This window comes from Hemiscyllium ocellatum, chromosome 15 (genome assembly GCF_020745735.1).
Source record: "Hemiscyllium ocellatum isolate sHemOce1 chromosome 15, sHemOce1.pat.X.cur, whole genome shotgun sequence".
Taxonomy (NCBI): Eukaryota; Metazoa; Chordata; class Chondrichthyes; order Orectolobiformes; family Hemiscylliidae; genus Hemiscyllium; species Hemiscyllium ocellatum.
Genome location: NC_083415.1, coordinates 25,753,237 through 25,777,724, shown reverse-complemented (window position 1 = coordinate 25,777,724; position 24,488 = coordinate 25,753,237). Strand labels below are relative to the sequence as shown.

General features: G+C 38.4%; 1 protein-coding gene across 3 annotated transcripts in view; it reads right to left on the bottom strand.

Moving 5' to 3' along the window:
• Window positions 1-24,488, bottom strand: part of dpm1 (dolichyl-phosphate mannosyltransferase subunit 1, catalytic) — a 96,135-nt gene that overhangs the window by 24,836 nt on the left and 46,811 nt on the right. For 2 of the 3 annotated variants that reach the window (XR_009645475.1, XM_060836314.1), the window contains exons 4-8: window positions 19,523-19,599; window positions 19,415-19,440; window positions 17,105-17,200; window positions 5,056-5,124; window positions 2,764-2,878 (exon numbers count right to left, since the gene is read on the bottom strand). Coding sequence is in view for 2 of the 3 variants with exons in the window: in XM_060836314.1 (XP_060692297.1) it covers window positions 2,764-2,878; window positions 5,056-5,124; window positions 17,105-17,200; window positions 19,415-19,440; window positions 19,523-19,599 (383 nt within the window). In the remaining variant the exon portion in view is untranslated. The remainder of the gene's footprint in view (window positions 1-2,763; window positions 2,879-5,055; window positions 5,125-17,104; window positions 17,201-19,414; window positions 19,441-19,522; window positions 19,600-24,488) is intronic. The other variant, XM_060836315.1, reaches the window with a different exon arrangement.

Sequence of the window (24,488 nt, the reverse complement as noted above, 5' to 3'; positions counted from 1 at the left end):
TGATTAATTCTTTCAGTTGTTGTCCATTTCTTTTTTAAAGTCATATCCTTAAATGTTGTTTATCAATCTACCTTCAACTTGTCCATCATACCTGCATTTTTTGCTGTGTTTAGATTTAAGACCCTCAGGTTGAATTTATCAAATTGCTTTCAAACTCAATATCACATTCTGCCGTATTATGGCTGACCACAGTTTTTAATTAACCCCTTCTCACTGGATCCAAGATAGCCAGTTCCTAAGTTGGTTTCTTGACATGTTGTCTTAAAAAATGTGATATACATTCTATGAATTCATCCTCTACACTGCAAATTTGGTATGTTCAGTTGGTGACTATTATATTCTCCAATTAATACTGTAGCTTTATTGAGTTATATAGCATGGAAATAGATCATTCGGTCCAACTAGTCCACAGTGACCATGTTCCAAAACTAAACCAGCCCCATTTCCCTGCGTTTGGCCCATAAATTTCAAGTTAAACAACATCTATTTTACAGCAGGGAAACCAGAATTGAACACAATATTCTGAAAGTGGCCTCACCAATGTCCAGTACAGCTGCAACATGACATCCCAACTCCTATACTCAATGCACTGCCCAGTGAAGGTAAGCATGTCAATCAATTTCTTCAACACCCTATCTACTTGTGACTCAAACTTCAAGGAAATATGCACCTGCGCCCCTAGGTTTCATTGTTCGGCAACACTCCCTAGGAGCCTACTGTTAAATGTATAAGTCCTGCCCTGGTTTGCCATAGCAAAATGCAACACCTCACATTTATCGAATTAAACTCCTTAATCCATTGGCCCATCTGATGTACTAAAGTAACCTTCTTCACTGCCCATTACACCATCAATTTTAGTGTCATCTGCTAACTTTCTAATCATAATTCCTATATTCACATCCAAATAGTTTATGTAAATGACAAAAAGCAATAGACCCAACAGTGATACTTGTGGCACACTGCTCGAGACAGGCCTCCAATCCAATAAACAACCTTCTACCACCACCTTCTGTCTCCCACCTTGAAGCTAATTTTATATCCAACTAGATAGCTCCCCCTGCATTCCTTGTGATCTAATCTGTAATCAGTCTATCATGCAGAATCTTGTTAAATGCCTTGAAGTCCATGTAGATAACGTCCACCATTCAGTCTTTAATCTTTGTCAGTTCTTCAAAAAACTCAATCAAGTTAATGCAACTTGATTTCCCAAGCACAAAACCACGTTGCCTAACCCTAATCAGCTCTTGCCTTTCTCGATGCAAGTAAATCCCATCCTTCAGAATGCTCTCAAATAATTTACTCACCACCGACGTCAAGCTCACCGGTCTATGGGCTTCCTGGCTTTTCCTTACAGCCTTTCTTAAATAATGGCACTATATTAGCCACACTCCAGTCTTTTCGGCACCTCAGCTGTGGCTATCGATGATACAAATAATTCAAGCAAGGAGTCCAGCAATCTCTTCTGTAGCTTCCCACAAAGTTCTGGGATATACCTGATCAGGTCCAGGGGATTTGTCCAACTTTGTGTTTTAAGACATGAAGATCTCCTCTTCAGTGATACGGATGCTTTTCAAGAAATCACTATTTACATCCCCCAAGGTCCCTAGTTTCCATGTCCTTCTCCACAGTAAATACTGACACAAAATATTTGCTTCATATCTCACCCATCTCCTGTGGATCCACACATAGATGGCCTACGTGTCCCTATTCTCTCCCTAGATAATGTTTTGTCCTTAATCTCTTTGAATTCTCCTTAACCCTATTTGCCAAAGCTATTTCATGTTTCCTTTTTGCAATCTAGATTTCCCTCTTAATTATTCTCCGATTGCCCTTACACTCTTCTACGGATTCACTCGATCCAGCTGCCTATACCTGATAGTTGCCTCCTTCTTGACCAGAGCCTCAGTTTTTTTTTTGACATCCAGCACTCCCTAAACCTACCAGCCTTGCCCTTCACATTCACAAGAACATACATCTCTGAACTCTCGTTATCTCATTTTTGAAGCTCACCTACTTCCTAACCGTCCCTTTAAGTGCGAAAGGTCTCTGCCTGAAACCATCAAAACTGGCCTTACTCCAATTCAGAATTTTGAATTTTAGAACACATTTATCTTTTCCCATAACTATTTTAAAACTAACAAGAATTATGATCACTTGTCCAAAAGTGCTTCCTCACTTAATCCCAAAAGAAGGTCAAGTTTTGCTCCTTCTCTAGGAGGTACACCCATATATTTTCTTGTACAAACTTAACATGGAATGAACATGGCATGTTTATTAGGTATTCAAGTATATAAGTAAAGGAGTCTTAATACACGCAGCATTGTGATGACCACATCTGCAGTGCGCGACATACTTTCCTTAGAGGTAGTGCAACAAAGATTCACGAAACTAGTTTTTCAGATTAGGATGTTCTCCTAATCTTAATTTTTTTTCTATTTAAGTGTTTACATGCACAGTGTGTGTATTCAGTTTACCATTTAATTGTCTAGGATAGAAAACCATTATTACTATCCTGTACATCTTATGTATGACAGCATTAAAAACAAATCTGTAACAGTAAAAAAAGTACACTTCTGTATTTTATCTTTTGAAGTCTATACAGTAAACATACAATGAAACAATAGTTATCATTAAGCTTTTCTCAAAAAAAACTTTAACTTAGTTATGACATTATGTTCCATACCCATGATACATTTTGTAATGGAGAACAACTGATTCTCAGAAATTCAATTTTAGATTTATTTTGTAGAGATCATTTCATACCTCCCCAATACTGTAATCCAGCTGGCGAGCCCTTACGATCATCTCCATTTGAAAGACATATCCTTTTGATACACACTTTTCAACCAGTTTCTGCAGTACTTCTTTTTTGTATAATCTATGGATAGAAATAAACCATCATACATTTAAATGCATGACTCTAAGCAGATATTGGAGACAGGTAAGCAATTAAGATATACACTCGCATTTCCAATAGTTGCTAATCCAAAACTGCAAGTACTATTACTGCAAAGTGCTGGTCCGCAGTGTGTATAGCTTTCATCTCTGGAAACAAAAATATTGAGGAAATTACTCATAAGAAATGCACTGTATGACATTACAGAGCTGCACAGAGTATAAAGTTCATTTTTTGATCTGTACTTCATGATAGTAGAGTTGGTCTCAGGAAGGGACAGGATACTGCAGCGTTCCCCTGACGAGAAACGTGAGAGAGAAATCTGACAGGGGCTACTCCTGTAATTCCTTTCCACTGATTTCCTGCTGAAAAGTGTTTAACCTTCATGAGGAGGGTAGGATTATGTAGAATCAGCTACAATGGTGTGTTTTCAATTAGAACTTCAAAAAAAATGAGAGTAAGTACAGGAACAATTTGGGATTCATGGGACATAGAATAGTATAGCTCTGGAATGGACTGTTGCACCTATGGCATTGTACTGAACATGTCGTCAAATTAAACTAATCCCTTCTGCCTGCCCTTGGTCCATAGCCCCCATTCTATGCATATTCATGTCCTTATCTAAAAGCCCCTTAAATGCCCCTATTGTATCTGCCTCTGCCACCATCCCTGGCAGCGCATTCCAGACACCTAACACACACTTAAAAAAAACTTGCACCTCACATCTCCCATGAACTCCTCCCAGATTAGACATTTCAACTCTGGGATAAAAATTCTAACCTTCAACCCTATCTATGCATCTCAGTTTTTTGTAGACATGCATCAAGTCTCCCCTCAGCCTCACACCCTCCAGAGAAAACGACCCTAGTTTTTCTAAAGTCTTCTTATAGCTCGTATCATCTAATCCAGTTCCATCCTGGTAAACCTCTTCTGCACCCTCTCCAAATCCTTCCTGTAATGTAGCAACCAGAACCGAATGCAAAATTAAGTGCAACCTAACCAAAGTCTTATAAAGCTGCAATATGACATCCTGACTATTGTACTCAATGTTAAGACCAATGAAGGCAACATGCTGTATATGATCTTTATTGTGCGGCCACTTTCAGGGAACTATGGACTTGGATCCCACAATCCTTCTGTACATCAATGCTGTTCAGGGTCCCTGCCATTAACTGTATACTTTTCCTTAACATTTGATTGCCCAAAGTGCAGCATCTCACACTCGCCCAGATTAAACTCCATCTGCCATTTTTCCATCCATTCTTACCTTTACAAATAGGATAATGTTAGAGGAGAAATACAATCAAATAATTCAAATTTAAATTGATACCTAATGGACAACAGAAACACCATATATATTCATATACAAATCAGTACCATGATTTTCAGCCAAAACTCCCCCCACATAATTTTTAATATACTTCATCTAAAAGTGGGCTCTTGCTTTGTTTTTTATTAAAGATCAAAGCCCAAAAGATTTTTGAATCCAAAGTTTATACGCAGGGACATTCATGATTACTTATACCCTTTTAAGAAAAACTAATGAAAATGAGTATTAGTAAATTAAGTGTGGAAATGTTAGATAATTAATAGGGCATGCAATGAATATAGTTTGTATTATGAAATAGATAAATACTAGAAAATGAATAATGAATTCTTCAGTGTTGTTGATTTTTATTTTATTCCACGTGATAATTATTTTGGGCCCAAACCAAAAGGGTGCATCAATTCCTCAAAAACATTTTGATATAAAAGTCAACCCTGAGAGATTTGGATGAAAACTCCTAGTCTCAAAAATTTGACTTTTACAAGAGACTGTGTGGTAAAAAAGCTGACAAAACTCTTCTGTCATTCCACTCCACGCATAGCATAAACTTACTGCTACATACAAAAGAGTCAGATATATGTCAGTAGGTATTCTGTAGGTTTAGTGAAATTAAAGTATTAGAAGATTAGCCTTGAATTTCTAATGGTCACTCAAGAAAACAAATTCTATTTTTCATTACCCTCAGTACAGTAGGAAGAATTTGTTTGATTGAACTTAATAGAAAGACAGCATTTTGTTGTTTAATAACTATGTATAGTTCTTTACATGCCCTTAAGTTACAAAATTACACCCACATAAATGTAAGTTAGAAGACATTAAACCGCATTCTTACCTGAAGCTACCTGTCAAGTCTGAAGCACCTGGTCTCAATAATACCTGTGTGACAAAATTTGCTCCTCGACTGTATTAAAGAACAGTTGTGAATAATTACAACATGAAAACAAAGTGATGTCATTTCACTAATCTTCGAGAAATTGTCGTCAATGTTTATTTAAATTCTACATTTAGCAGCTGCATGTATTAACAAAATTTAAATATAAAACAGTGAAATAAATTAAACCATTGTCAAATATGGAAACTTTTTTTTGGGCTGGATGACAAAGAAAAGAAGAAGTAAATTTGCATCTTATTTTAAGCACGAAATTACTTTGCATTTGATATTTTAAAAAGAATGATTGCAGCACTATAATACTTTATCCTTGAAATATAATTCATTTCTTTTTACTAAATTAATTTTAATGCTGATAAATGGGGTTCAGAAACTTAATTCAGACCATCCAATTTACTTCGCTATTGAAATCTTGGCCATCATTTTCAGAAATCCATTACAAATTTGGCAAGCAATTTAGCCCATCTTGGTGCCAAGATTTACCTGAGAAAAGTGTGCCAATAATTGTGACAGATTGTTCCATAAGGCATCGCAAAATGTAAGTGTGAAAATATGAAATATTTGAAAAATTTCAAAATATGAAATCCCAATGAGACACCCAAAAAGATCAAAAAGATACTCAGGACAAAAGCAATTCACACCTGGTTCTTCAGTAACACACTTAAATTAACAAAAGCAGTGAAAAAGAAAACAAATTCTAACATATGCAACTTAAACTATAACCCCTTCAAAGCCCCAAATACTGTACCACAGACACTTAATCATGATTAATTCAAAGGAAAGATGGTTTAACACATATACTGTGGGTCAACAAAATTCAAAAGATCACAAGGCCAAATGCAGGTGGGAGTTATTTTCGGATGAACTAGAGTCCTGTATGAATCCTCTTTTTTTCAGCTATCTTGGTTTTTCCATCTTTTTGACCACACAGAGCACGTGATGGAAAGTTGGAACTTTTTAAATTGCAAGTTCTGTATATTTTCTCTTTCACTACAGCTCTTTGCATTTAAAGATTTTTTTTAAAGCACACTGCTGCTCAACATGTTGTCAGGAAGAACCTTTATTAGCTCAGAAGATTCTCAGTGGTGTTCAGTCTTACATTTACTTTTTATTCATTCGTGGGACATGGGCATCACTGGCTGGCCAGCATTTATTGCCTGCTCCTAGTTGCCCTTGAGGTGGTGATGATGGTGAGCTGCCTTTAACTGTTGCAATCCACATACCCTAGGGGTACACCCACAAGACCCTTAGGAAGTGGATTCTAGGATTTGGCCCACTGACAGTAAAGGAATGACAATATATTTCCGATTTAGGATGGTGAGTGCCTTGGAGGGTAACTTGCTGGTGGTGCTATTACTATGTATCCGCTGCGCATGTCCTTTTAGATGGAAGTGATCTTGGGTTTGGGGAGGTACTATAGATCTTGAGTGAATTTTTGTGGTGCACCTTCTAGGTAGTACACATTGCTGTAACTGAGCAGTGGTGGATGAGAAAGTGGATGCTTTTGGATGTGGTGTCAATCAAGCAGACTGCTTTGTCCTGCATGGTGTCGAGCTTCGAGTGTTATTGGAGTTCACCTATCCAGGCAAGTGGGGAGTATTCCGTCACACTTCGGACTTGTGTCTTGTAGATGGCAGATAGGCTTTGGGGAATCAGGGTGTCAGTTACTCATCACTGTATTCCTAGCCTCTCACCTGCTCTTGTAGCTCCTGTGTTCATATAGTGAGTCTAGTTGAGTTTCTGGTCAATGGTACACCAGAGGATATTCAATGGTGAATACAATGACAGTAACATCATTAAATGTCAAGAGGCAGTGGTTAGATTGTCTTTTATTGGAGTGGCATTACCTGGCATTTGTGCCGTGCGAACTGTACTTGTTACTTGTCAGCTCAAACCTGGATATTGTCCCGATCTTGTTATTTTGAACAGTCTGCTTCAGTACCTGAGGAGTCACAAATGGTGCTGAACATTGGGCAGTGAACTTCCCCACTTCTGACCTTATGATGGACAGAACGGCATTACTGAAGCAACTGAAACTGGTTGGGCCTAGGATGCTATCCTGAAGAACATTTGCAGAAATATCCTGGAATGGAGATGACTGACTTCCAACAACCACAACCATCTAGTTATAGGCCAGATAAGTCCCAAACCACAGGAGCATTTGCCCCAATACCCAATGATTCCAGTCTTGTTAGGGGCTCTTGATACCCAACTCAGTCAAATGCAGCCTTGATGTCAACGGCTGTCGCACTCGACTCACTTCTGGAATTCAGCTCTTTTGTCCACGTTTGAACCAAGGCTATAATGAAGTCAGGAACCAACTGACCCTGGTACAACCCAAACTGAACATCACTGAGCACATTACTGCTGAGCAAGTACTGCTTGATAGCATTGTCGATGATAGGACGGTAATTGCCTGGGATGTATTTATACAGTCAGAGATGTACAGCATTGAAACAGACCCTTCGGGCCAACCTGTCCATGCCGACCAGATATCCCAACCCAATCTAGTCCCACTTGCCAGAACCTGGCCCATATCCCTCCAAACCCTTCCTATTCATATACCCATCCAAATGCCATTTAAATATAGCAATTGTACCAGCCTCCACCACATCCTCTGGCAGCTCATTCCATACACGTACCACCCTCTGCATGAAAAAGTTACCCCTTAGGTCTCTTTTATATCTTCCCCCTCTCACCCTAAACCTATGCCCTCTAGTTCTGGACTCCCCCACCCCAGGGAAAAGACTTTGTCTATTTATCCTATCCATGCCCCTCAATTTTGCAAACCTCTATAAGGTCACCCCTCAGACTCCGACGCTCCAGGGAAAACAGCCCCAGCCTGTTCAGCCTCTCCCTGTAGCTCAAATGCTCCAACCCTGGCAACATCCTTGTAATTTTTTTCTGAACCCTTTCAAGTTTGACAACATTTTTCGAATAGGAAGGAGACCAGAATTGCAAGCAATATTCCAACAGTGGCCTAACCAATGTACAGCCGCAATGTGACCTCCCAACCCATGTACTCAATACTCTGACCAATAAAGGAAAGCATACCAAACGCCTTCTTCACTATCCTATCTACCTGCGACTCCACTTTCAAGGAGCTATGAACCTGCACTCCAAGGTCCCTTTATTCAGCAACACTCCCTAGGACCTTGCCATTAGAGGTGTATAAGTCCTGCTAAGATTTGTTTTCCCAAAATGCAGCACCTCGCATTTATCTGAATTAAACTCCATCTGCCACTTCTCAGCCCATTGGCCCATCTGGTCAAGATCCCGTTGTAATCGGAGGTAACCCTCTTCGCTGTCCTCTACACCTCCAATGTTGGTGTCATCTGCAAACTTACTAATTGTACCTCTTATGTTCGCATCCAAATCATTTATGTAAATGACAAAAAGTAGAGGGCCCAGCACCAATCCTTGTGGCACTCCACTGGTCACAGGCCTCCAGTCTGAACAGCAACCTTCCACCACCACCCTCTGTCTTCTACCTTTCAGCCAGTTCTGTATCCAAATGGCTAGTTCTCCCTGTATTCCATGAGATCTAACCTTGCTAACCAATCAGTCTCTCATGGGGAACCTTGTCGAACGCCTTACTGAAGTCCATATCGATCACATTTACTTCTCTGCCCTCAATCTTCTTTGTTACCTCTTCAAAAAACTCAACCAAGTTTGTGAGACATGATTTCCCATACACAAAGTCATGTTGACTATCCCTAAATAGTCCTTGGCTTCCCAAATACATGTACATCCTGTCCCTCAGGATTCCCTCCAACAATTTGCCCACAACTGAGGTCAGGCTCACCGATCTATAGTTCCCTGGCTTGTCTTTACCGCCCTCCTTAAACAGTGGCACCACGTTTGTCAACCTCCAGTCTTCCAGCACCTCACCTGTGACTATCAATGATACAAATATGTCCTGCGTTTTGTGTTAAGAACATGCTTGAGCAATTTTCCACTGCAGCAGGTAAATGCCAGTGTTATAACTATAATAGAACAGCTTAGCTAGGGAAGCAGCAATTTCTGAAGCATGTCAGCAGTATTATTGTTGGAATTTTATCATAGCATTTGCAATATTCAGAGCTTCCAACAATTTCTTGACAGCACATGAAGTTATTCAAATTTGCTGAAGACCAATATCTGTGATGCTGGGACCACTGGAAGAGTCTGAGATTTCTGGCTGAAGACTATTGTAAATGCTTCAGCCTTATCTTTTGGAAGGGTGTGTTGGGCTTTTCCATCATTGAGGATGAGGATGACGATATTTATGGAGACTCTTCCTTCTCCCGTGAGGATTGTTTAATTGTCCACCACCATTTACATTTGGATATGGTAGGGCTGCAGAGCTTAGATCTGATCCATTGGTTGTGGGATTGATGAGCTCTATTACTTGAAACATGCGCTGTTTGGCATAAAAGTAGTCCTGGTTGACACCTCATTTTTAGGCACTCTCCATTGAAGCAGGGTTAATCCCTGGCTTGATGGTAATAGTTGAGTGGGCCACGAGGTTGCAGATTTGTGCTGGAATATAATTCTGCTGTTGTTGATGACCTACAGCACCTCATGAATGCCTGGACTGGAGTTTAGATTTGTTTTAAAGTCTGTCCCTTTTAGCATGGCGATAGTGCCACACAACACAATGGAGAATATTCATCTCTAAAATGACTGTGTGGTGTAACTCTTACCAATACTGTCACGAGCAGATGCATCTGCAGTCAGCAGCTTGGTAAGGATGAGGTCAAGTATGTTTCTCCTTCTTCATCATCTGCCAGAGACCCAGTCTAACAGCTATGTCCCTTCGGTCCCAACAAACTTCATTTTAGTGCTGCTACCAAGCCATTCTTGGTGGGTCTGTCCTCCCAGTGAAAGTGGACATATCCTGGGACAGTGGTGGTGGTATCTGGGACATTGTCTGTAAGGTACGACTATGTTTGACTGTTGCTCAACTATGAGACAGCTGTCTCAATTTTGACACAAGTTTCCAGATGTTACTAAGAAGGACTTTACAGGGAGTTTGCCATTGACTTTTCTAATGCTAGGTCGATGTCAGGTGGTCCATCCAGATTTATTTCACGTTGAGACTTTGTAGTGATTGATACAACTGAGTAGTTTGCTAGGCCATTTCTATGATCGGGTGTTGGTCAACCACATTGCTATGGGTCTTGAGTCACATGCAGGCCAGACCAGGTGAGGATGGCAGATTTCCTTTCCTGAAGGACATTAGTGAAGCAGATGGGTTTTTCTGACAATCGACAATGGTGTCATGGGCGTCCGTAGATTCTTAATTCCAGATTTCTTTCATTAAATTCTAATTCTACCGACTGTCCCTTATTGATTCCAAAATGAACATTATATTTCATAGCTCAACAATGTGTCTCATTTGATTTTTAACTTGCTAAACATTCCTGGTATTCCAGCTATAACAGTCCAACTTCCATTCTAATTTATAGTTCCAAAAGACAAAATATACTTGCCCTCATAAATTAGATCATCCAGTTCAGTTCTTCCTATACCATTGAAAAAATACAAGTTCAATTTGTTTTTGAAATATTTATAGGGCTTTCCCTTTATTACACTATCTAGAAATCTATTCAATATATTGACAACAATCCTAAATTCATCTTATACTGGATTTGATATAGGTCTCTTTGATTTAGTTTCAGGATTGAGATGAAACATTTTCCTATTTTATCTTAACCATACTCAAACTCTGTAATCACTTTGACAATCTCAGTACTCAAAAACACACGTCCATTTAATCTTTCCCCTTGACTCAGATCCTTGGGGAAAAACACTAACTTTTGGATCAGAATGTCAATGTCGGTCACAACTGAGGGACACAAGTTTGCACTGCTTGGGAAACAGTCATCTGAAAGTGAGTTTCCCAAAATGGATTAAACAGGGACAGACTCACCATTGATTATGGGCAGTAAGCAAGCTCTCATGACAATAGGAAGCCGTCCAGCCCAGAAGGTGAGGAAGCCTAGAATTCCAGAGAGAGGGAGAGAGGGAGGGGCCTTTGGTTTATAGTCACACTCAAACTCTTCAAATTTCATATTAAACATGGCCAATTTTATAAAATGATCCCCTTACCGGGTCATCTGAAGTTAGACAGATGAAGATAGCTTCAAAGCACTGGTTTTGCAGTTTGCTACAAAGAAGCGATCTTCGGTCAGTTGGTTCCAACCTCATGGGTGCTCTCAGGCTAACTGAAAAATTTTATTCAGCCTTTGGCAAACAGTGTTAATAGGCCATTAAGTATCCTCAATTAGTTACCCACTTTCTATGAGCAGATAGCTCTTTGGCTGCTAATTTCATCTCCATGAAAATGGCCTGGGGCATTATGTGCTTACAAATTAACACATTAGATGACAGCACAAATTTTCCTGCTTGTCCACCTTCATTCTCCTCCCCATTTAAGACCATAAGACATAGGAGTGGAAGTAAGGCCATTCGGCCCATCGGGTCCACTCCGCCATTCAATCATGGCTGATGGGCATTTCAACTCCACATACCAGCATTCTCCCCGTAGCCCTTAATTCCTTGTGAAATCAAGAATTTATCAATCTCTGCCTTGATGATATTTAGCGTCCCGGCCTCCACTACACTCTGCGGCAATGAATTCCACAGGCCCACCACTCTCTGGCTGAAGAAATGTCTCCGCATTTCTGTCCTGAATTGACCCCCTCTAATTCTAAGGCTGTGTCCATGGGTCCTAGTCTCCTCACCTAACGGAAAAATTCCCTAGCGTGCACCCTTTCCAAGCCATGTATTATCTTGTAAGTTTCTATTAAGTCTCCCCTCAATCTTCTAAACTCCAATGAATACAATCCCAGGATCCTCAGCCGTTCCTCGTATGTTAGACCAACCATTCCAGGGATCATCCGTGTGAATCTCCGCTGGACACGTTCCAGTGCCAGTATGTCCTTCCTGAGGTGTGGGGACCAAAACTGGACACAGTACTCCAAATGGGGCCTAACCAGAGCTTTATAAAGTCTCAGTAGCACAACGGTGCTTTTATATTCCAACCCTCTTGAGATAAATGACAACATTGCATTCGCTTTCTTAATCACGGACTCAATCTGCATGTTTACCTTTAGAGAATCCTCGACTAGCACTCGCAGATCCCTTTGTACTTTGGCTTTACGAATTTTCTCACCGTTTAGAAAGTAGTCTATGCTTTTATTCTTTTTTTCAAAGTGCAAGACCTCGCATTTGCTCACGTTGAATTCCATCAGCCATTTCCTGGACCACTCTCCCAAACTGTCTAGATCCTTCTGCAGCCTTCCCACTTCCTCAGTACTACCGGCCTGTCCACCTAACTTCGTATCATCGGCAAACTTGGCTAGAATTCTCCCAGTCCCTTCATCCAGATCATTTATATATAATGTGAACAGCTGCGGCCCCAACACTGAACCCTGTGGGACACCACTTGTCACCGGCTACCATTCCGAAAAAATTTGATGCTGAAAATCGTGCCCTAGGTATCAGCCTTATCATTCTTCTCGACACTAAGTGCCTAGAGCATTCAAATGTCCCAGTGACAAGAATCAGACTTCGTACTGTGTTCTGAGCAATACACTGTACTCTGATCATAACTTTTACCATTTTGGCCAAATAATCAACATTCTACTGCCTTTGTTAATCGATACTCTGCATTGGTTGGACCCATTAAGCAAAGTCCACTAAGACTCATTTTCAGAAACGATGAGTGTCTGTGTAGAGTATACAAAGAGGCAAAACAAGTTAGTTTTGTAAAATGAGGTTTCGGAGTTTATCTGGACAGAAGGTAAAAATCACTTCTCAATAATGCATCTTACAAAAATAAGTCAGAAGTCACACACCACCAGGTTATAGTCCAACAGGTTTATTTGAAATCACAAACTTTTGAAGCACTGTACCTTTGTCAGGTGAAGCTGAAAAGGTTGTGATTTCAAATAAACCTGTCGGACTATAACCTGATTTCATGTGATTTCTGACTTTGTCCACCCCAGTCCAACACTGGCACCTCCACATCACAAAAACAAGTGCTCAAGAAATTGAAATAAAGATAAGTCTCAAAAATGATCTGAAATTTTTTTTTCAAAGCCCAGTTTCCCTCAAGACAAAACCTTTTTCTTTCCCCAGTGGCAATGCAATATGCTCTCATTGCTTCGCTTCACAGTTCATCTTGTTATAACCACTAGGTTAGATTACATTTTAAATTAACATGTTTTAAATTGTCTCTTTAATTCAAGGTAAAATGAAGACCAGTTCTGTTGACAGTAAGTATATATGACCTAGTTAGCATGGGGGACAAGGAGTCCAGATCAAGTCTTATCAAAGGTCAGATGCCAGGTTTAACACCTGAACACAACAGGGAAGCAATTTTGTGTTGACTTAAAGACTCTGAGACAAACTGACTCGGAGGGAGGAGGGAGAAAGCGTGCGAGGGAGAGAAAGAAAAAGTGAGAGAAAAAAAAGACAGCCTGTGAGAAAGAGCGCGAGTGAGAGAGAGAGAGACTGTTGGAGACAGCAGGGGAAAAGGCTGTTCTGTTTGCTACCATGCATAGGTAACAGCACGTCTTACGGTCACTGAAATGAAACCTGTGGAAATACAGAAATACTAGAAAATTCACACTGGTGAAACCAGGAGATGGATTCACAATGTGAACCTGGATGCTAGACATTGGTTCAGACATTCTGAAAAAGACTGAAGAGACTTCTGCCAGATATTGCATGTTAAAACTCAATGAAATTGTATGTTATTTCAGGTTGGTTCTCTAAAGTCTAATTCTGTGGAGAATGCTGTGGAACATATAAGCATGGCACGGTTTTATTAGTTGTTCTTAGAAATTAACAATGGATATTTTCTATCATCTAGAGTACTGGTTGCCTATTAAGTGTAGTTTTAGCAAAGTTATTTTTAGTTTATTTGAGTAGAAATCTTAAAACTTGAAATCTTGTTATATAATTCTATTAAGTCATTCACTGAGAATTTAAATTGCTTAAAATAAAACCTATTGGGCTCCATGGATATCATAACGATCTTTTGACTTGGACTTGCTCTTGCTCCTCAAGCTGGTATCATAAGGACAGCATCTAAATTCCAATTGCAATCTATAATTTTATTTAGATACTGTGAAACCATATAATTACCACATCTAAATATTTTTCCTACTATACTTACATATTCTACTTTTGAAACATTATGCATCACCTTAAACTAATATTAAATGGCTTCCAATATTAGTTTAGGCATTTGCTATGTCTAAACCTCTCTGAACTGCATTTATTCACAGCATCCTGCTTTCTCTCACAGCTTTGGATCACACTCATTCTACTTACAATATCCTCATTAAGGTTGTTAATATTATTCACAGCGTAGTTGGTGGACTCGATGGCTGCAGCTGTCAAATTTGAACAGCAGCCATTGACAACAACTGAGTTTTTCAATTTACAGTCAGTTTTTTGATCTTACAAACTTCCACTTAAATTGGGGTAAGTGCACTCTTTTTGAAAGTGAAGATTTATAATAACTATATCAACTACTAACTTCATTCCATAAAAATAAATTAAATACATTTGTTGGACACCAGTTTTAAAATCTGTTTCAGCTTTAATTTTCTATACATATTGTAATAAATACTATCTTATGACAAAGAAAAAAAACTATGTTTCTTCCATTACGATTATTAAGCTAAAAGGCCTTCAAATTTTAATATCCTAGTTGTGATCCCCATTAAAGGGCTGTGCACCAATCAGTTGGAATAATGTCCCATGACAGTTACCTTTATTTCTGACAGAATATTTTAAAAATTACATATTCTGGAATATTGCATGTAGGTTGAGGAGTAGAAGTCCACAAAGACCAAGGCTGCACTTTCACAAGTCCAGATAGTCCAAACACTAAGACTTGAAAGCTGAAATGGTTAAACTAAAAAGATCAACGAACTGGGAGGCCTCGAGAGAGAAAGAGACAGTCCAGGTAGTTCAGCACTGGACATTAGTGACCCACATGTTCCTAAATCTGCAAATTTTAAGGCCCGACTACGGATATTGAAGCATAACTATTCTGATGGCTAAAAGGGAGCAATTATTTTCCTTTCCTCATTGCTGGCTGGTTAACACAATAAATCAGAAAGTTAGGAGCTTAATGTGATACAACTTTATTATAAACCATCTAATATACTTACTTGCACGCATTTCATCCAGCACATTTTCAGGATGGACACTAATCATCAAGAATTTTCTCACTTCAGTTTTCAAAAGTATACAATTTATGAAACAATCAGACAAAACCTGACACTAAGCCAAAGAGGAGAATCTAGGCAGGTGGTTTAAAAACTTGAGGAAAGAGATAGATTTTGAAAGAGGATCTTAAAGAGTAGTGGAAAGTAGAAAGCCTCCTACTTCGGGAGTAGCAGGTCTTATACTTTAAGAAGCCTGGTACGAATTGGAACTCCAGCTGGGGTCACAAGTTGAAATTTTGAAGGTCATGAACTTCAAGGCAGCAGTGAACTCATAAAAATTGTATCTCACATTTACAAACAGGCTCCCATTTGCTCTTGCAGTTTCTCCTATCTCACCCCCTCCCTTGAGTTTTCACTTCGGGGATAAAATCTTTTCCAAGTCTCAAAATGGGGTCACATGGCAAAAATTTTGGGAAATACTGGTTCAGACAGCTGAAGGCATGAGGTGATGCAAAGGAGAGATTAATAAGAATCCAGGGTAGGAAGAAAATAGAGACACTGCAGGCCTGGAGGATGTTAATGATTGAGAGGCCATGAAGGATTTTTAACATGAAGTTAATAAATAAATCACCTTGTGGATGAAAGCAAATGTAAATCAGTAAGCACACAAAGATGACAGAAGGACAGACTTGGGGCACATTCGGGTTACAGCAGAATTTGAAATTAGCTTAAATTTACGGAGGCTGGAAAATGTGAGGGGAGTCCTCCTATCCCCAAACGCCACCTAACCCTTCTTTCCATGGTAACTTCTTATTAGAACCTGACTCAATCTTTTCGGTGTTTAACCATTCACATCTCTGCCCTCTCTAAGCTATGGTGCAGAACTCTGAGCTCCACAGTACAAAGTTGGGAACGGTTCAAAATAAAAACAGAGAGGTTATTATCTGGAAAGACTGAAAAGCTTACGACATTTTTATCAAAGCAAAGGAAAGGCTTATGTTTGGCTTGATGGAAATCTTCAAAATTGTGAAAGGACTTGATGAGGTATACATTCAGATGTTTCCACTTTTGGGATACCAAAATGAAACATATGAGTATTAATACTCATTAATAAGACAATAGAGAATTTCAGGAAAAAGAGTTCTTCACTCAGTTGTGACAAATGCAGAACTTAATACCAAAAGGACTATCTGAAATGAGCAGAATAGATGAATCTTGAGGGCAACCTGGCTAAGCACAGAAAAGGTTATGTGAAGACATGTGGGAGGGAACCATGTGAAAGTAAAGCATACTCATTAAGCTGGTGGACTGAATGGCATGTTTCTGTGCTGACATTTTACATAAGACTCATTCAAACAGCAAATACTTTGGCAATCTTGATCACATAATATTTGAAGGACTGGGAAAGGATCTTCCACTAAGAGTCACTAATGAGACAATAGAAAATTTCAGGAAAAAGTTCTTCATTCACTTGACACAGATCTCACTAACTCAAATTTATCAGGAATTCAGAAGAAATGTAATTGCAACAACGCAGAAATAAAAATTTCAACACTGTTTTACTGATCTTCAGAATTATTACCTTTAAATATCCAGGAGTCCTACCTTGAATCATGTCACTTATAGTTTTGGGTCACTGAGGTTGATCAAAGCAGAACTGAAACAGAACACTCCACACTTCTGTGGAAACTGCTAAGATCAAAAACTAAAATGAAATTCAATTAAAAGAATGATCTCCTGGATAGATTCCAAATGTTTTACTAGTGCTGCAGTCATTCTTTTAGTTAGGAGTATAGTATTTATGATAATGTGCTTTATACCTGATGAGTTTTCTTCTCAAATCCCAGCCAAATACTCCTCCATTCCCTTTATAGCGGGTGCCAGACACTACATCATAATTTCCTTCCTTTTGTTTTCTGCAATGTTTACATATTAAGAAGGAACACAATTATGCTTAACTTTACAGAATAGCTTGAGGTTTCTGAAACAGCAAGTTAGCAACAAGCAAAGTCATTCTATGGAAAATGTATTTGTATTTGCCATTTCAAATTTCTTCATAACTATTTCCTTCACTTCCCCAAAGTGTACTTTTTCATTGTACTGAAAAACAATGAGTGTATCCCTGTATTCTAGATGTGAAAATAATTATCTGAAATGTATTTTCAGTGTTTTTTTGTAAATTAATGATTAAAAAGATAAAGAAGAACTTCCGTTAAAGTAGGTTTTCAACTTAAAACAAAGAATTTTTTTTTAAGCCTGTTGACAGTGCTTGACCTAACCATAAAAGTATGTGCTACACCTACCTTCAGAAACTGTCATGTTATAGCATGATAAAACAAAATATACATCCAAGGCAATCTATTTAGTCACTCTGTATAAAACAAAAAGACCAAGCCTTTGCTGATCCAGGAAACTCAACTAAGATAAAATAAATCTAAAGAAAACAATGAAAGGAAATTGATCAGAATCTATTCAAAAACGTAACTTCAGCATTAACTTTAGCATATATATTGAAGTAGCACAATGGCAGAGGTAACTTATCCAGGAAACTACTAAATACAAACCCCTTCTGATTTTAGAATTAAATCGATGAAAGATGTAGTGTGTGATAATTAAATAAGTTACCACTCCATAATGTTAGCAGACCATAACACAGACCTATTTTGCAAGCAAGCCAATGAGTTTGTAAATTCAATCAGCGCAACCACCCACTGTGCTTTAGACCATCTATTCAACAGATCAGACAAAGGATGTCCTTAATTTAAAAAAATAGTATTTTGAGCAAGCGAGGCTCTCTCAGTACAACCTTTAAAACATTTCATCTGCTTTGATATTAATGTCTCTTTTCCTACTATTTTTAAAAATCACAATGGATCTTCGTACACATGAGCAACAAGTTGGTGCTTGTATTAGGGGTTGGCAAAAGGCTGCAATATTGGCAGGATGAGACCAAAGGCTTCCTCAGGGGACTAGAATATTCCTCACAAAACAATGCTGTAAAAGGCACTTGCTCCTCGACCCAGTAGTTTGTCTCCTTTAAACTGATAGTTTACCTAAACCCTGGAAATCCTGCATGGCAACTGTTATATCAAATTGCCTACTTCAAGGTAGGAACCTGATTAAATATATTAACAGCAAGCTATCCAGTAAAAGCAGAAACAGAACCAAATGCAGATAACAGATGTAATAATCTATAAAAGTTTAAACAACACTGCTCCCGATCCCTCCCAATGAACAGGGATAGGAGAATTTACAGTGAGGGCACTATTTCCGTTTTGAAAAAAGGATTAAAACAGCCTTGGGAAGGCATTTTTCCATTAAGGATTGCAAATTGTGTAGTCACATATCATTTGATATAACAGGAAAAATTAATTCAGAAATTAAGAAATATTATCTTAGAGTAAATAAAAAAAAACTTAACACAACATTCACAGTATCATAATGTTAGTAGGTTAAGAGTCTTGGAGATGCTAACATGCTAACATCATTTCATGGAACTGCATAAGTAGTTTAATATGTTGTAATCTCTTAAGTTATAACGCAATCAATTTCATTTACAATACTGTATTTCCATATTAAACTATTGAGACACAGCTGAAATGTAACATGCTTATTTTGCATGACTGAATAGAACAGCGGTGTTTTTGTGCTGAAGACAGATACAACAGCAGTTTTGAACTGACTAACAAAAACTGTACTGGCTAACCAAAGACTGGTTTAATTCACGTCTTATTACATTTTGATGTTTGATTCACAACAATGTATGAAATCACACAGCTTTTACTGAAAATAGATTGTTATAATGAGCTGGTTTATTCATCATTTACACTATATTCCAGTATCAAAAAAATTTGAGAATATAAGGATAACAATTGGTGTACAACTAATTACAGTCATTCTGCTATAATGTGCAATTCATTAATGTGCATTTGACAAATACAGGACACAGTTCTCAAGAGCAAACTTTGAAAGCGTGTATAGGTTATAACGCGATTCCAACCCCATTGGTTTAAATAGTGCTGCTATTATGTGATTTTTTTTAGAAGACTGGATTACACGAGAATGGAACTACCGTGTTATAGCAGAACCGACACTAAGTTGGTTGCAAAAGCAGAAAGAATAATACTCACTTTATAAAGTCAGGGATAAATTTTGGCTAAAAGTAAAAAAAAAAGTTGATTACTTGAATGCGTTAAATATATTTTAAAAAATCACTAAAAATGTGAAGATAAACTCACATGATGTGAAAGATCAGCATCCATTATAAAAACAAAGTTTCCGGTGGCATGTTGTATTCCATGGATATATGCTGTTCCTAAAGCAAAAACAAATACACAAGTAATTATCTTAGCCACGGTTCATTTTGTTTACTTAAAAAGACAAACTTTAAAGAAATTATGACAAGGATATATTTTACAAAGTTTAATATACAAAGCAGATTGTGTCCATTAGCTGTACAGGATGGCCCTCTAACATTTTTGATGCTGAGTCTGAACATTTTAATGACTATACTGGTTCATTATTAAAGAAAAATAAAATTGAGTCATGGAGTCATAGATCTACAGCACAGAGATAGGCCCTTTGGCCCAAATTGGTCCTTGCTGACCAAAATATTCATCTACTCTAACCCCATTTCCTTGCACTTAGTCCATATTCTTCTAAACCTTTCCTATCCATGTATTTGTCCAAATGCCTTTTAAAATGTTGTTAATGTACCTGCCTCAACCACTTCCGCTGGCAGCTCATTCCACATGCATACTACCTTCAGATTAAAAAAGTTGCCTCTCAGGTTCCCTTTTATTTTTTCCCCTCTAACCTTAATATGATGCCCTCTAGTCCTTGATTCCCCAACCCTTGATAAAAAAAACTGAGTGTATTCACCCTATTCATGCTGCTCCATGATTTTATACACTTGTATAAGATCCCCCCTCAGTCTCCTACACTCTTGAAGAAAAAAATCCTAGCTTGGCTAACCTCTCCCTATAACTCAGAGCCTTGAGCACTGGTAAAATCCTTAAACTTCTTCTGCACTCTTTCCAGTTTAATAACATCCTTCCTATAACAAGGTGACCAAGACCCTGTACAACTCCAACTTAAATTTCCTAACCGATGAATCACTTTTGCTTCTCATCATCCAAGGCTGCAAACACTCCTTCCAAGTGAAACAGTGACTTACTTGTATTACTTGCAGTTTCCTGTACTGTTTTCACGGTTTACAATGTAGTCTCCTGTACACAGCAAGGACCCAACGTAGACTGGGTGACTGCTTTCTAGAACACCTTTGTGCAGTCTGAAAGCATCCAAAACGCTGCCTGTTATTTTAATTCTCCAACTTGCTCCCCCTCTGGCGTTTCTGTCCATGACTTGCTACAATGTTTCAGTGAAGCTCAAAACCCTCCAGGAACAGTGCATATCTTTCATCTTAGCTCTTCACAATTTTGGGACTCATGATTGCATTCAAAAATTTTTGATAGTAGGTTGTGTTTTCTGTCCTGTTCTCTTTTCTTTTCTCAGTTTTTGTTTTTTGCTGGCTTGTTTCCTTATCCCTTCAATTTGCATTGTGATGGCTACTGTTTAGCCATTCATGCCTCAAGATGAAGGGCTTATGCTCGAAACGTCGAATTCTCTATTCCTGAGATGCTGCCTGGCCTGCTGTGCTTTGACCAGCAACACATTTTCAGCTGTGATCTCCAGCATCTGCAGACCTCATTTTTTACTCATCTCAGTATAGCCTTTGTTTCACTAATTTGCCCATTATCACTGTCTTTTGGCCCTTGCATTTGAGTATTTTATTAGTTAATTCTTGCCCTCCATTCTGCCATGCTAACACAGACCTTCCCTTTTGTTCATCATGGTAAAATTCTGATGTTTCAGTCTTCTTTCCATTCTGATTCAAAGGTTGATCTGAAATGTTAACTCTGTTTCTCTGCACAGATGCATGATCTGAGAATTCCTGGCATTTTTGTTTCTCTTTTGTTTTGCGTATTTCAGCTTTCATAATATTGTCTGATTCTGATTTTACCTCAGCCTCCGTTCACCACCTGCAGAAATGAACCAATTTCCATTCGTCCATCACTCCACTCCTCTTGTAAGCCTTTGTTAACCTACAGTGACTCACAGTTAAACAAAGCTTCAAATTCTTATCCTTATTTGAACAATGTTTCTTGGCCTCATCTCTTCCCACCTCTGTAGTCTTGTCTAGGTAGGAAAACTAATTGTGAAAAGGACATAAGGAACCAACAAAGTGATAAAGATTAGGTTAAGTGAGGTGGACAAAGATTTGGTAAATGAAGTACAGTGTGGCAAAGTGGGAAATTGATCATTTTGTCAGAAATAAAAAAGATATGTGCACAAATCACAGAAGGTATGCAGGTACAACAAGTAATTCCTGATGAAGGGCTAATGCTCGAAACGTCGAATTCCCTATTCCTGAGATGCTGCCTAACCTGCTGTGCTTTAACCAGCAACACATTTTCAGCTCACAACAAGTAATTGGGAAGGCTAATAGAATGTTATGGTTTATTGAAAGGGGAATTGAAGCAACAGTAGGGAGGTAATGCATCATTTTTATCAGACATTGGTGAGACCGTATCTAGAGTACTGTGTACACAACTAGTAACTGGACTAATGGAAGGATATTAACACACTGAAAGCAGTTCAGAGAAGGTTTACCAGAAATGAGCGGGTTGCCTTACGAGGAAAGGCTATCCTTTGGAGTTTAGGAAGGACAGAAATGACTTAATTGCAACATATAAGATCCTGAGGGGAGTTGATTAGCTGGATGTTGAAATGTTGTGTCATCTTGTGGGATATCTAGAGGTCATTGTTTAAAAATAAGAGGCATCCATTTAAAACAAAGAAGCAGCATTTTTTTCTTTAGGGTCAGGTGTCTTCAAAATTTCCTTCAAGAGAATGGAAACAGAATTTTTAATTTTTTTTTAAAAAGGCAGGATTAGATTCTTGATTACCATAGGTATGAAAATTATCGATGACATGCAGGAATGTAGAATTGACGTTAAAATGAGCTCAGCCATGATCATATTGAACAGCATAGCAGGCTTGAAGGGCTGAGTGGCCCATTCCTATTCCTCATTTATATGTTTGTGTGTTAAGGAACTTAAATCACGATATGCATCAGTTGCATATATTGCAGCTGGCACATAGTATTCCAACTCCTCTTGTTTCTACATCCTGACAATGATTCTGCATATTCAGCAACGCTGTGCCATTTGTTCATGGGATGCCACAGCCATAAATATAAAAGCATAATTGTAAGGCAAAATTTCCTTTTGATATTGCAGCTCATCTGATATAGACATGTGTAAGAAAGCAATAAAACAATGTTTACTAAGTGAAAACTGCAGGAATCCATCTAGCTGTTCAAGGAAATTGTGCACTTTAATTCTGAAAAGCATTCAGTTGAATTGCAATTAGTTATCTGTAGAATACCGAGTAATAATGTTTTCTTGTAGCAAGATTGATTTTCAGCAACTTTGTAAATCATGATTTTCCAATGGACTACTGAGAGTGTACAGCTGCTCAGAGATCTGACTTCAGGATGACAGCTCACAAGAAGGTCATATGGTATATCCTGTCTGTTCTAGTTGAAAAATACCTATCCCGTTTAAAACCCACTTCCCAGCTCTTGGTTTCCAGCCCTGTACATTAGGACAGCTTGAATACAGATCCAGGTGCTTCTTTTCTTTTTAAAAGAGTGATAAGCATTTCTGCCTCTAACCCCCTTTCAGACAGAGTTCCAAATCCTGCTTGTAGTGGAAAAATATTCTCCTTAACTCTTCTGTAACCCTTCCACCAGTTATCTTGAATCGGTGTCATTGACTTCTCCATTAAGGAAGCAAATAAATCCTTTCTATTTGGTCTATTTAGGGGCTCCATAAATTTTTATACCCTTCAACTAAAATGGCTGCCATCCTCCTTTGTTCAAAGGAAACAACCATCAACCTATCCTAATCCTGATAACATGCTTGTAAATCTCCTGTGATTGCTTCCTTTGTGGAGTGATGAGAAGAACCTACAGTACTCTGGCTATAGTCTAACTAGCGTTTCATACATTCGTTGCAGAACTTTCCAGTTATTTGACTCAAACTTCAGACGATAATGAAAAATGTCTCATATGCTTCTACTTTTCTATAGTCAAGAATGTATGAACATGGACTCCAAGTCCCTCTGTTTCCCTACAGGTCTCCAAATCCTTTCAATTACAGGTAGCACTTCTATAATATGACAGTTGCATACTTGTGCAACCTCACATTATAGAAAACTTGTGCTTTAGAAACTGTGCTTAAAATGTTGGCGATGTAATCTTGCTACAGCCAACACACACTTTAAAAACAATGTCCCCAAGTCATCAATCACGTTACAGTGGATTTGTGTTAATGAAATGTGAGTTATACAAAATAATCTGTATTCTTTATGTCCTTGTTTGTCCTTCTCAAAGTCCATTACCTTCTATTTCTGCACATTGAATTACTTTTGTCACTTTGCTGTCCAACTAACCTGTCCATTGATTGCTTTCTGTAGTCTTCAACTTTCTAAACATAGTTTTGTATTGTATGATGACTTGTTAATCATTAATCCTACACGCAAGTCTAAATTACTTGTATATACCCCAAACATCTATGGACCAAATAACGTGGTCAAGGAAAGTCAAATCAAGGTAGGAGTTTCAAAGTGAATGGTCGAGCCTTAAGGAGTGTGGTGGAACAGAGACACATTGGAGTTCAGGTATACAATTCTCTGGAAGTGGAGTCACAGGTAGATAGGGCAGTGAAGGCTAATGTGCCAAAAGCTGACAAAAATGATATTAATGACCCTTTGAATACGGGGATCATGGTGAGATGAGGCACAGAACCCATAATACATTTCTAGGAAGATGGGAAAGAGACAAGAGAACTAAGTGAAATTGATGCTAACAAACACAATGGGTAAGAATCCTCAGTTGAGGATAAAGAAAGATCCATCAGAAGTGCTCACGTGGCAGGCTATAACAACTGATGTGACAGAAAAACTGTGTAAATTGAAAGAAATCCTGACAAGAAGATTGTGAGCAAGTGTAGATTGAGGTTGCTGGGAGTGTGTGTGGGTTTGTAGTGAATAGTAGTTGATAATCTATCATCTGAAATTGAGACAGAGAAGTCGTCGAGGAGGACAGGAGGCAGAGGTGGAATATAGTCATAAGTGCCT